This window comes from Bemisia tabaci, chromosome 1, assembly GCF_918797505.1.
Source record: "Bemisia tabaci chromosome 1, PGI_BMITA_v3".
In the NCBI taxonomy this organism is placed as follows: Eukaryota; Metazoa; Arthropoda; class Insecta; order Hemiptera; family Aleyrodidae; genus Bemisia; species Bemisia tabaci.
Genome location: NC_092793.1, coordinates 75,701,804 through 75,715,994, shown reverse-complemented (window position 1 = coordinate 75,715,994; position 14,191 = coordinate 75,701,804). Strand labels below are relative to the sequence as shown.

Sequence of the window (14,191 nt, the reverse complement as noted above, 5' to 3'; positions counted from 1 at the left end):
TTCAAACTTGTCGCTTATGGGAGAGCCAAAATCAACGATGGTCTAAAAGATCACTGCATGGAAATCGATCTTATCGAACGAGCAAAGTAAAATGAACCAAATGTTTGACAAATTTTAACATAATTTACTCCATTGTGTACTTTAATTTGTAAAATTTAAGAGAATTTCAGAATTTCAAGAACTACTCCTCATTCAAATCCAGCAAAAGTAAAAAATCGGATCAGCCTCCCTCTTCAAATATATACTCTTAAGTTCTGTTAATGTTCTTGTTACAACATTTGTTACTTCATACTCCAAGGAAAATGTTAATCGGATGGAACGGTAGAAAAGGGGTTTAAAATAATTATTGCGTTTTACGAAAAACTAAGACCCTGATTGGAAAAAAAAATTCCCAAAAATAATAACATCCTAAACTTTTACTCTAAGCCATGTTATTCTCACTTCTAAAAGAAATTGCGTGCCTTTTCCAGTTTTATGCCTGACCCCACGATAAGGCATTCTGTTTGGAGTATTCTCATTGGCGGAACAATTTACTGGGTCTCCATGTTTTGTGCCAATCAAGCGTCTATCCAAAAGTACCTCTCTGTTGAGAAAATATCTCAGGCAAGAATGTAAGTATTGAAAGTTTAAATTATAACCTGGCCTTTTCCTATATTTCTCAACAACCACTATGCAAAGCTAAGAGTAATGACAAAACCCCAAAAGTAATGTTTGCTGTGTAAAGTTTATCGTTATTCTGCCAGCGATCACTGAAAATTACGGTTAATTCAAAGCCAGTGATCAGGTTGGACCACCAAAACTGCGATAGGACTGGCAGCATTGTTTTTTAATCATAAATAATGACGTGAATCAGTCATAAAGTGTAAAATCAAACTCAGTACAATTTTTTCACATTAATTTCAATTTTAAGCAGATTGTTAAATCACATTCAATGAAGATCAAATATGATTAGATTGCATCCTCAAATTCAAACACAAGTCTCTCATTGGTCACTATTGCAAGCGCCTTGGAAGGATTTGAAATTTTACTTTTAAACTTTGTGCCTTCATCCAGTGTTAAGCAATCAGACTTCTTCCATCGCAAACTGTCATCTCCATTTATTGATTGCATGAGTATTGAATTATGGATTACACGTATTGATTTAATGCAAAAAAAGGAGTACTTATTTTTAGATTATCAATGATTAATTCTCATCACTATTTTCAGAGCTTTGTGGATAAGCAGTGCCGCATTGATAGTGATCTACACTATTAATTTCTACACTGGAATGGTAATCTACTCTGAATATGCTGCTTGCGATCCCGTGCAAAGCGAAGTGAGTATATTTTTAGATTTTTTTTTCAGTGTGAAAAATAAACGCGGATAGAAACGAAATGCTGCACTTTTACAATCATAGTGAAATTGCTATCTTACTTTCGTGGGTACAAATATTTTGGTGTAGATAACGATGCTGAATTATAACCGATGACGATAATCATGTTAAGTAAGTACCATAAAAGTAACATTGTCACCATGTCTGCAAAAGTAGGTAGGACCTGGTATCCATTATGGACATTCTTTAAGAACTTTTTTTTTCTTCGTGGAGGCGCAATTACAGCAAATTGTTTTAAATCGTGATGATAACATGGCTATAAATGAAAAGGAAAGACGTTAATTTCAAGTATTCGGACGGATTTAATTTTACTTATGCCTTTTATTTATTTCTTACCTTAAAAGAAGGAATACTTTCGGTAGCCAGTATCTTCGGCTGGCCGTTAGCCTTGCAAAGTCAGCAATACACAATCAGACTTATTAAAAGCTGCGTTGAACTTTCAAAGTAAATTGAATTAAGATATTAATGATAATAATAATAATTAATTATTGAGAAACGATCTGACAAAACTTGACGGCGTACTTAAAACGACAGATTTCTGCATTGTGTGGAGCAGGTAATTCAGTAGGTACACCAAGCTGGACGTTCAATTAAAATTTTTAGAACCATATCCGTGACCAACATTCTAAGGAGTAAAATGTACATTACTTTCAGATTCCATATATATACGCTTTATTTCTGCCGCAAAGGGCAGGATAGGTATTTTGCCAATTTCCTCGACATTGTAGCCCCATGTTATAATTATTAGGAATGATAATATCGATGATACGAGCTGAGTGACGCCTGCTTATCATTCTTCATTACTTGTCATCCCTCTCATGTTCATTTTCAGCATTTTCAGCTCCTTATTGATTACTCCTGTCAAATTGCTACCATTAAAATTAAAGTTTTTGTTTCTTTCATAGGTTATCAAAGCCTCTGATCAACTCCTACCTCTGTACACTATGAATGTTCTGGGCAAATACCAAGGACTTCCTGGCCTCTTCGTAGCCGGAATATTTGCTGCATCTTTGGGGTGAGAATCGAAGTTTCAAATACACGTTTTAGAAATTCAAAATATTGGCCTCAAATAATTTTTGAGAGAAAAATAAAAAGGATCAGAACAAGCTACGTTAGCGATATCAATAAAAATCATGAAAATTAAGAATACAAAAGTCAAGCACTATAGTGAACCAATGTTTCAAAATTCAACATATACCTCCTGTACTTCCCTCTACTAAACTTTACACTTCTATTCGCAAAGGCGGATCCAGACATTTCGACGGAGAACGGCGGAAAGGGGTTCAAAGGGCTTCGCTTCCTTTAGAAAGTTTTTGAAGTTTTAAAACATTTAATATTGATGGCCAAAGTATGAAACCACGTATCTCCGTCCGTGACGCCGCTGACGTCCTGTCACCTTTCATTTTCTCACTGGAAAACTAATTGACGTGATATCTTGAAAACTTTCTTGGATTTTCTTTACTATTAGCAGAGTATTCTGTACAAATTTCGTGCCATGAAGTTGACTTGTCTCTCTTCGAAAAAATAAAATAAGAAATTTTGAAACGCTGCAACACAGATACGTGGTTTTGCACTTTGGCCATCGATATGTAGTTTGAGAGTCAATTTCGTCATGAATAATTTCCAAATATGAGCATCCCTTTCTCCTCTTTCCTCGGTTCCTTCTTTCTTCCTTCCTTTCATTTTCCTGTCTCCTTTTTTTTAAGCGAACGGGAGGGACATTCGCCCCCTATGCCTTATCCCTTGGACCCGCCCTTGCATTTTAGGGCAATCGAACTTCAAAACTACCCTCTTTGAATTTTAGACGTATCTTTTGACAAGAGTTAAAGAAGTTCGACTGTACTGTGAAATGATCAATATATTATATCTGTTTCATAAATTATTTTACATGTAACTATTTCTTATATTTAAGTGTGCAAAGTGCACGAAGTTGCAACGCATTGTAACAATTTCAAGAGCCTTTACTCCACACGACTGACAGAATACATGTTGCAATTTATTCTTGCGACTCATTAAAATTATTCTAGATTCCCGAAAAAGCGCATAGGTAACTTTTGAAGCTGAGAATGCTATTTGAATTCATTATTCTAGTTCATTGCAATTCAGTGCCACTCATGCTAAATAGATCGTGCACTGTAGTAATGCTATCGCAGGTAATCTTTAAGTGTTATTCTGATTGGTGTTTCTTCCCTGTTCAGAACTGTCGCCTCGGCTTTGAACTCTTTGGCTGCTGTAACAATGAAAGACTTCATCGGTGGAGCGTTCGGCATCCACATCCAAGATGAGCACGGTGCGGCGTGGTCAAAATGGTTGTCCATCATGTTCGGGGCAGTCAGTTTTGCCCTCGTTTTTGTCGTACAACAATTAGGCAGCGTTATGCAGGTAATTTTAGAAACATATCGATTAGGGATGTATTAATACGATGAGGGAAAAGATTATACCGAACCGATGAAACGGAAGAAATTATAAAGTCATCAAGACACCTGTTGACGCCTTTGGGACACTACCTACTGAAGGAGGTCATTAAGATACCTGTTGAAGACGTCATGGGAGCACCCGTCGATGACGTCATCCGAACTGCGGTTCATGACGTCACCGGGGGGTCCGTTGGTGACGTCTGCGAGGCACATATCAATGAGTCATTGGTGCACCATACTAGAGAGTTTTAGCCATTGCGATGGAGACACGTACTTTTCGATTTCAGGGTCGTTTCACGTAAGCTGAGACTTTTTATTCGGCATTAAAATCCGTAAATGGCAACGCATCAGTCCCGAACGCGGTGACCTGACCGCTCGCCGGCCACCCTCTTTTGTTCAGCGACGAGAGGCCGGCAACCCGTCCATTGTGAGGGTAGGAACAATGGGCACCCTTCATCCCTCCTTAATGAGCCCTAGTACCCGGACCCAATTTAATTTCTCGTTGAAAAATTAAACTTTTAGCGTGAAAATTCAGATCCAGCGGGAAATTTTGATGAAAATGAACTAAAATTTCATCCGATTATCTTAATTTTTATTATCTTTAATTTTTTTTCGCGGCCAACCTCAAGAGCCGTATATCGGGTAAAAATTAAGATAATCGGATGGAATTTTAGTCCGTTGGCATCAGAATTTCCCGCTGGACCTGAATTTTCACGCTGAAAGTTGGAATTTTCATCGAGAAAAAAATTTGGGTCTGGGTACTTGGGCTCATTAAGGAGGGATGAAGGGTTCCCAAATCGCGGTCAACCACAAATGCCGTATATCGGGTAAAAATTAAGATAATCGGATGAAATTTTAGTTCATTTTCATCAAAATTTCCCGCTGGACCTGAATTTTCACGCTAAAAGTTTAATTTTTCAACGAGAAAGAAAATTGGGTCCGGGTACTAGGGCTCATTAAGGAGGGATGAAGGGTGCCCATTGTTCCTACCCTCACAATGGACGGGTTGCCGGCCTCTCGTCGCTGAACAAAAGAGGGTGGCCGGCGAGCGGTCAGGTCACCGCGTTCGGGACTGATGCGTTGCCATTTACGGATTTTAATGCCGAATAAAAAGTCTCAGCTTACAGGCCCACGTCGCGTCGCATCGGACCTGATCTAACCCAACCTAACCTAACCTAACCTAACCTAACCTAACCTAACATAACCTAACCTAACCTAACCTAACCTAACCTAACCTCAGGTGGATTAGGCCCTGTGGCGCTGGGCCCGGATTTTTTCATGCGCTACTGAGCGACGCGGGCCTCGCTACCCGAAGCGCGCCCGTAATTCAGGCGATAGGCAATCGTGAGTTGTGGCGCTCGGCCCTGTGGCGCTGGGCCCGGATTTTTTCATGCGCTGGTGCGTGGTGCCACGCTCGAAAGTTTATCAAAGTTGGTTGGGCAGTTTTTTACGAAAGTCAAAGATGAGCGGAAAGTCAACTGTAAGCAGAACTTTGTGGCAGGTTGCACCAGAACTTAAGCAGTTTTAAACATAAGGGAAATTTGAGGATTTTGCAGGAGTGTGGCGCCACACTCTGTGGCGCTGTGCTCGAATTTTAGCCGAGATCCGAGCGTGGCGCCAAGATCTGTGGCTCATTGCACCGTAGCCCTGTTGGCTGCGGTGCAATGAGCCACAGATAACTCAGATCACACATAACTTCTGTGGCTAAATGCAACATTTTTTGTTGCGTGGCGCCACGCAACAAAATTTGTTGCATTTAGCCACACTAATTTTGAATGTTTCATTTAGCCACACGGCACCTATAACTTGTGGCTAAACGCAACAATTTTTGTTGCGTGGCGCCACGAGCCGTGGCTAAATGAACAGATACCGACACGTACTTTTCGATTTCAGCTATATTTGATAGTTTGCTTCGCCCTACAGTAATGATAAAGGAGGTTTTCTAAGTAAACTTGTATTTATATTTTCGGACTTTTAGTACAAATATTTTACTTTCCCAACGTATTTGACCAAATTTTGTCCATGAATTACACTAAAATAATTTTCTCTCTGATAAATTTTGCAGCCTAAAATGATATTCTCTATTTGATTTCAGGTTGCTTTGAGTTTTAATGGTATGGTGGGAGGAGTGACTCTTGGTCTATTCTCACTTGGAATGTTCGTGCCATGGGGCAATTCAAAGGTATTTTTTTTTACTTTAGCCCCCTAGTTCTTCGTATTTCTTTTATTCCCGTTAATCAAAATATTCAAAACAGCCATTATGCTGCCCGATATCCTACTTTTTTTCTTTTCTTCTTCTTTTTTTTCCAAAACTTATATTGCAGTTATTTTTAAAATCTATGGAAACTGCAAGGAGACGGATTTATTTTGCGTAAATTGGTCCAAGGAGCGTTTTAAAATGCGTTTTTATTAAAATAGTATGCTCATAATGTAGCAAAATGATGCTTAAAAATGTTATTAAAATATCTCTGAAGCCAGTGGAATATTTCACAGATGTTTTTTAACGAGGGGAAAAAATAAAGTTTTATTGCATTTTCCCGATAATTTGCACAATTACGATTGTATGTGTCAGAAACTCTGAAATAGCACAAAAAAGAGTATCCTCTCTACACCGAGCTTTGAGCAACCTTGTGCTTTTTTTTTTTTTTTTTTTTTTTTTTTTTACTACTTCAAATAGCTCACAAGGGCTAATCCTGCGCTTTAGCCCCGTTCCCGCAGTCCCAGGCAACCATTGTTTGAGACCATAAAACTCGGGTCGCCTGGCCGGGAATCGAACCTGCGACCTCCCCATCATAGAGTTAGCGCTACAACCACTACACCATAGGGGGCCGACAACCTCCTGGATATAGTATGTGGAGGGTATACCTACAAAGGGGAAGGAAAGGCTAAATTATGAAAGATGAACGTATACAGTTTGAAGCAAAGAAGGGAGGGGGTTAAAAATGCATTTTTTGCATCAAGCTCTTCAATCTATAATTTGTTCCTTTTCTCTCTTCAGGGTGCTTTGGTCGGCGCTAGCGTGAGCCTAGCTTTGGTATTGTGGATTGGGATTGGAACTCAAATCGCACAAGCACACGGATTCGAACCCGAGGAAGAGAAACCCATTTCAGTTGCCGGATGTCCCTGTTTCAATGCCACTGAGTCACTCGCAGGAGGATTGGAGCCTTTCGACAACTCCAGGTATATGCACCTATCCATTGATAATCAATTACAACTAATTTTAATTCTCTGTCTCGCGCGGGTTTTGTGTCCCTTCTACTGATTTTAAATTTTATTTCGTGTCGCGCGATAGACATTTTATGGTGTCATTCATCCACCGATAAAATCTATCAGTTTCTACGTCGGACACAAAAAGCGCATTTATTCTCTCTGGATTAGACGCGGAGACAAATAATAGACACTTTCTACTAGTATCCCAGCGATGGTAGAAACTTTGATTTTCCGGGTTTCAATACATCTTCTTCCAAGAATTTCTACCAGATAAAGAACCTTGGTAACGCTCATGGACCAATTATCACAGTGAGTGGAGAGTGGAAAAGTCCCAACATTATAGGACAGCACAGTAATACAAAGTATTCAAGACTATATAAATTCAAGATTGCGACACAGTTCTTTCTCTAAATAGTTCATTTATTCAAGAATGTAAAAAGTAAATCCGAATTAATACATAAAATTTCATCAGTTAAGACTAAATTATTACAGCCAAGGATTTTCTAATTTGCAAATAGTTTATTTTCAATCAAGGAGCATTAAAATAGGAGGATATAATATACGTACAATCCTGGATCATTGACACTACTCGTAGTGGTTGCACTTGTAATGTATTGCACGCATTGCAGCACTGCACTGAGGGACGGGAAAAATGTAAATAACCTTCAGTTTCGTGTGTTAAAAACAAGGACAACCGCAGAACACGAATGTTGCATCCAGGGATTGTGATAAAGGAAAGTCTGAATGCATTTAATTTTGTGCTGCAACACTGGCATTAACAAAATACCTACGAATAGTTTTATCCACGTGTTCAGATGCGGATCAATCAGAGCTCCTTCAATTATGTGTGTATGCAACACGGGCATCCGCAGAACACGAATAGTTGCATCCAGGCGTTACAAAAAGGGAAATCAGAACGCCTTCAATTTTGTGTGTATGCAACACGGACATCCGCAAAACACGAATAATTGCATTCAGGCGATGTCACAAACATTAGACCGCTTTTCGACAGAGATATTAACTACAAGCACACGTCGACAATGCAACCACAAACGCACGTATCTATGCGTGTTTTTAAACTCTCGAGAAACGAAGGTACATACCTGGTCTGGTACTTTCACCATCGATATCCCTTTTTAAACGTAGAAAATTTTACTGAACTCGAGTTCAGCAAATAATATCTCATCTATGAACATCTTTCTGAAGCATTTTGAATATTAATGAATTTTTGTTTTCCATTACTTGCAGTGTGTTTTACCTGTATCGAATTAGCTACCTATGGTACTCCGTGATTGGTTTCATGGGGACACTTATCATAGGTCTGACAGTGAGTCTATTGACGCACAATCCAGAGGACCCATCCCGAATCCACCCGGATCTCCTTTCCCCACCGTTCAGGACGTGGTACGAATCCTTCACCAATGACCTCAAAGAAAAACTCCATCTTCCAATCCAGGTAAGGTTGTTTCCTCTTGTAGGCTCACAATATTGTTCTGATAAAAAAAAAAAAAAAAAAAAAAAATCTCATCCGTACCTATTGACACCGTTTCAGGAATTGCAAAAACGTGCCTTGTGTACGTAAAAAGTACACCTCTAACGCAATTACAATGTTGAATTCTCATTTTTTTTCAAAGAATGTCAAATTTATTCAAACATTTTTTTTTTCTCAACGTGCAAGCGTAAAAAATGTGTCTTGAGGGAGTCCTCAACTTCCCCAAGTGCTTACCTAACCAAGTGGCTGCTCAGTATTACTAGACTCCCAAAACCCATTTCTGTAAAAAAAAAAAAAAAAAAAAAAAAAAAAAAAAAAAAAAAAAAAAAAGTCTTATTGTTAGGCTCTCCAGATGTATTTTAGGGAGCTAAAACATATCCTGTTCAGTAACTCATTCAAGCGCTTAAAGTCTGTTTACTAAACCACGCGGGAATTCTATATCTGATTCGAACATTGTTCATCTGTTGTGTTCTTGGCTCTAACAAGCAAATCGTCTTTTTGCAGGAGAAGGATGCTGTTTCGCCCACGAGTGATGCTAAAGCAAATAGGAACGGCTCTGTTACTCTTCGCGAAGGGTTCACGAATAAAGCCCTTATCATGGACGACGAGAAACCCATAACAACCCCTGAAGCAATCGCTTAAAAATATATTCCACGGGACAAATATGTAACTTGCCGTTAGATTTTCCTCTCGCACGATTGACTCCCTCTTTTCACCTCGAAAGCAAGGAACCGAAGGAGACGGTTGGTTTATGTTAACTGCATGCAGCTGAGCTTTAGATGGATGGAGAGCTACTATGGATGTGAGAGAAGGAAAGGAATAGTAACCAAAAAAGCATCGAATAGACTCAAAGCTCAAGCTGTAGTGAAAGTTTAAAAACCCGAGATTCAAATAAAAGTGAAAATGACCACCGTGCCACGGGGCAGGACAACAGAAGCAAAGCGACCGCATGTGCAGAATTCTTTTAGTATTATTTCAAATGTTTCAAGGAGCATGATAAATTTTAAGAAAAGAAAATATATGAATTGTGAATATTTACACGGAGGCAAGAGGATACAAACCTACGTATGAATGAAAGCAGGCCACCCTGTCTAGAATTGTTTTTTTATAATGGATTTCAAGGAGGAAAAAAAGAAAAAGCAGAAATAAGATGTCATCAATTTGCGAGAAATCGTTCACCAATTGCGACCCATCAAGAAAAGTCATGCTATGCTCACATCGCTTCCTAGACTCCTCTCCTTCCCGAAAAGTTATGAAAAGCTCGGCTTTTTCGTGTACTACAATGATTCTTAACAGCGACAGATGAGGGGCTGGAATTCCAAGACAAATATATAAATTCAAGATTCAATTTTCTTGAGTGGTCGTAAGAGGAACACCTCAAATTATAAATCCGGGAATCCACCCGTTTCCATTTTCTAAATTTTCGAGATGGGTGGCCTGATGTTCAACGATTGATGCAGTAATTTAGAGAGGCTTTAAAATGTGCAATATCAAGTAAAAAATTCATCCGTTGATAATTTAACTGAGAGAAAAATTGAACGATTCGCCGATTTTTTTGTGATTTTTCAAGTTGAAAAATTGTTTCCCAACAGTATGTAATTACCTACGATACCATTTATTCACAAATTGCACAGAGTGTTTCGATACTTAGATTGACTTCATCTTAACAAATTCCGCAGTCCCGATTGAAAATGCAATTTCTTGACAGTCATTCGAGTGTGTAGAGTCCACATTTTCAAATCTTGAGGAGGCTCTAAAAAAAGATTAGAACTTAATTCTGCATCGAAAATTCTTCATCTTGAATATGTTTACGTTCTCAAAAAGTTTCTCAATGATAAATTGTGCAACAAATTGGTCGAGAAACCTTTTTTTACATTCTCTGCTTCTTTTGAATTCGATCATTTGCAAGGGATTTAAATGGAGGGAAGGGAATACAGTGTTGCCAACTTGCGACAATTTCTATTGCACTGATATGCTTACTATTATGCTTTGCTAAAGAAAAACGCCGAATGAATCCTCGGATGTTGCCAAATTTACCCCAATAGAACATTCATTTTTAAGGGGATTCCAAATTAAAATTTTCAGATACTAAGGATTAAATTGCGAATGAAATTCTCTAAAAAATTGAGGGAAAATATACACAGGTTTCCCTGAAAATTCCTATTTTATCTATGGAAGTATGGCAACTACTGGAGGCTCATACGGCGTTTTTCTTTAGCATGACACTCATGACATTCTGGGAGAGTATGAAAGCAATATTTGCAAAGTGACCGTGAGTGCAGAACTTATTTCGACTGCATGAATTTGTAAAAAAAAAATTGTGAAGAAAAAGGAATTGAATTTTAAATATTTTGAAAGGCTTTCTTTTCTTTTCTTTTTATACTAAAAAACAATAGCAGTTCCGGAAGATTTCTCTCTTATTGAACATTGTAAAGAGCTCCAATCTGCACGTATACTATACGCACAATTATTTTTAATCTGGTCTCCTTTCCAACTATTATTTTCTGACATCTTTTTAAGTACCAATAAAACAGAAAACCGACAGGTTTAAAAAAGATTAAACTACTTGGATGAAAGTTTGAATATCTCCCAATTTGTATTTTTTTTTTTTTGCTGGGGCAGATAATGGGCTGCTATGCAGCCTAGTATACTTTTGTGCCATGAGTCACCCACCAGGGTTTACAAAATCCTGAAAATTATATACAATAAATTATATCTATTTAAAAAATAAATAATTTACGAGCTTTCTTGTGGTATGGGCGAAAGTCTCTCACACTCATGAAACTCTTCATTGCTGAAACGAACAAATACTCACGAACCGTAACTACGTCTGTGATCACAATTTTTTTTATGTCAACATTTGTTTGGGGAGTCTAATTTATGATATTACTTACTAAAAACTATTGGTCTAATTTCCTCGCATCTGAAGTTGACAGATGTGATATAGGAGTCTTCAGTCATATAATTTTTCTTCGAAATTAAAGAGAAAATCTGCAAAAGCTGTGAATACGTCCTCATTAGCAACGGTTATTAAATGAACGGAAAACAACATGCTGTTAATGGTAAAAAGTGTGAGGAGGCAACAACGATGGCTGATTAGCATTGAATCATGGATAACTTTGAAATTGTCAAGCTCCTTCAAAATTCTGACCAGTTAAATTTAAAAAATTTGGGCCCCAAATTCTTGACAAGTGCCATAACTCTACGGAGACTAAATGTTTTATTTTTAGGTTTTCTTTTCCTTTTTTTCTAGTATTTAAGACGAGTTATTTGGATGTTATAATTCATTTTCACCATTATTTTTTTGTTGCACATGTCATTTTAGCTACAGCTTCCCCACCTGCTCGGATGTTAGTGATTGTGACTCCCGAGTTTGTACAGATGAATTGGACTGCATTTTGCAATTTGGACCTATAAATTCTGGCTCATCTGAAAAAACACTTATGTGCACGAGGAAACTAATGGCACATACGTTGTTTTGAAACCGGGCCGGAATTTATAGTTCTTAATTGCAAAATGCAGTCCAATTGTTCCTTGTTAAAACCAAACATTGAGAAAAATGATCTTGTTTGATACGCCGTGAGAAAGATTTTCATAAGATTTTCATAAGATTTTCATCCGACTAGTCGGTAGCAGCGAACAATTCAACTTTCTCTTGATTTTTACTGCTTTTTAAAGCACTGTTAGGTACTTAATTGTTGATGAAAGTATTTAAGCAGGCATATTGCACGTTGAAATTTTTTTACGATTTTTAAAATTGCAGATTTTTTGGTGCTGTATTTTGTTTTACATCACGAGAACGATTTATCTCGTATTATCTTTTGGTTACCAGGCAAGGAGGCTAACTTTCAAGGGCTTCTTGTTTCATTTTACTTTTTTATTCATGTATTAAATACAGACAATAAAAACATTCTACAGTTGAGACCTCCAAGAAAGGTCGATTGCAGTGCCTCTCCCATAATTTTTAACAAAATTTCCGATGTGATTTTAAGTGTGTGTTTTAATTTAATACTTAAGTACCTACATATTTTCAGGGTAGAGCTAACAGAATTCAGGGGGGTCCTCGGGTCCTCTCAGGTTAAATATTTTTTCTCATCTTTTTCAATTTTTCAAATTCTGCAAGAAAATGAGAGAGTTTCAGTTTAATTCTAAGCTCATTGTGGGTGAGTAAAAACAGGAAATACGAATTTTCAAATTCCAGAATGGTTTAAAAGAAGGAAAATGCAGATAATGTCAGGTAATCACAATGTTTTTAAATGAAGTAGGATCGTAATGATGTAATTGCGTGGCATACTTAACCGGCACATTATTTCCATTCAAACTGTGCGTTGTAAATTGACTTGCTCTCTCTTAATAATGTCAATGGAGCTATTAATTACACGAACAATGATTTTAATTATTTATTTGAGTATTCAACCCACCGTTTTCAACCTAAGTGTCATTGAAATAATTTATTAGGCCCTGTTACTGCTTTAAACATTATTTAAAGTGAAGGTACATTCATACGACATCACAATTTATGATTTAAGAATGGGATGGTCTTAGAAGGTACGCACCGAAATCTTTTGATATTTATAAAATAACTTCTCGGTGAATCAATATAACCTCTGCTTTATTGCACTTACAAAAAACATTGTATGAGCCTTCTAACGTTACATTTACAAAATACTTTTGCAAAAAATAACGTTTTTTTGTTTCCTTAATTGTTTTTTGTTTAAAAAAAATAGTATGTGAGCGTGTGAATAACGATCATTTAAAATATCTGGAAGAAAATCTATACGTTTTCTTTAAAATGAAGGTTTCCTTGGAGGAAATTGGTAACAGCCGCCGAACGAGTTCCAGTGCCTTATATATATCTCATCGTATTTGCCAACGTCTAATCTACGCAACGTGTCTTTACCATTTCTTTCAATTTTCAAAATACTTACCTGTAATTAATTATAATCCACCAGTATTTTTTACGTGCACTCAAAGCAATTCCTTCTGTTTCAGTATTTTAATATTAGAGTATGAAGGTATGAATTTTTCAAATTTTTTTGTGTAATTTGTACCTTTTCTTTTAGTGAGTTTATGAAACTCGGTAAGAAATTACCAAACTGTTTTTACATTTAAAACTACCTAGTTTCATAGTCTGATTGTTATTTTTCCTTTTAAGAGTATTTGAACTGTGTATTTATGCTAGTTTAGATAATCTGTATTTGAATAATTGTACTTTTATGTACTAAAATAAAAAAATACCTACTTTAATACATTTCAAGGCTCATTTTCGACGAAAACCTGTGATTTTGAAATGTGTGGCAGTATAATTCGTGCTTAGCGCACAATTTTCAATTCCATAATATTGAACTAAAAGGAAGCCCCCGGGGTTAAAAAAAAAATCTAAAATAATTTGTGCAGGAAATGCTCGAGACTTCAAGTAAGATAATAAAAATGATTTATAATAATTATGAGAAATTAAGAGAAAATATACCAATGTAAAATGTTTATTAAAATTTGCCAGAGCTATAGTCATAAAAGATTCCCATCTAAGAGTGACACACCTAGAATCTTTGTAAATTGCTGACAGTTCCTTTGAGTTTTTCCTACAATTAAAATCCCCTCTGAAACGTCCACTGAAAACTCGAAAATTTAGCGTTAGCTTTTAGCTATTATTTGAGAAAACAAAAGCTTTCTTAGATCACCAATAATATTTTGCAACAT

General features: G+C 37.0%; 1 protein-coding gene across 1 annotated transcript in view; it reads left to right on the top strand.

Annotated features, from left to right (window-relative positions):
- The window catches only part of LOC109036365 (sodium-coupled monocarboxylate transporter 1), a 41,951-nt gene extending 28,209 nt beyond the window's left edge, over positions 1 to 13,742 (top strand). The window contains exons 9-16 of the mRNA XM_019050547.2: positions 471 to 611; positions 1,207 to 1,315; positions 2,278 to 2,387; positions 3,571 to 3,754; positions 5,885 to 5,971; positions 6,788 to 6,969; positions 8,248 to 8,455; positions 8,996 to 13,742. Coding sequence (XP_018906092.2) covers positions 471 to 611; positions 1,207 to 1,315; positions 2,278 to 2,387; positions 3,571 to 3,754; positions 5,885 to 5,971; positions 6,788 to 6,969; positions 8,248 to 8,455; positions 8,996 to 9,133 — 1,159 coding nt within the window. The 3' untranslated portion in view covers positions 9,134 to 13,742. The remainder of the gene's footprint in view (positions 1 to 470; positions 612 to 1,206; positions 1,316 to 2,277; positions 2,388 to 3,570; positions 3,755 to 5,884; positions 5,972 to 6,787; positions 6,970 to 8,247; positions 8,456 to 8,995) is intronic.
- The last annotated feature ends 449 nt before the right edge of the window (positions 13,743 to 14,191 follow it).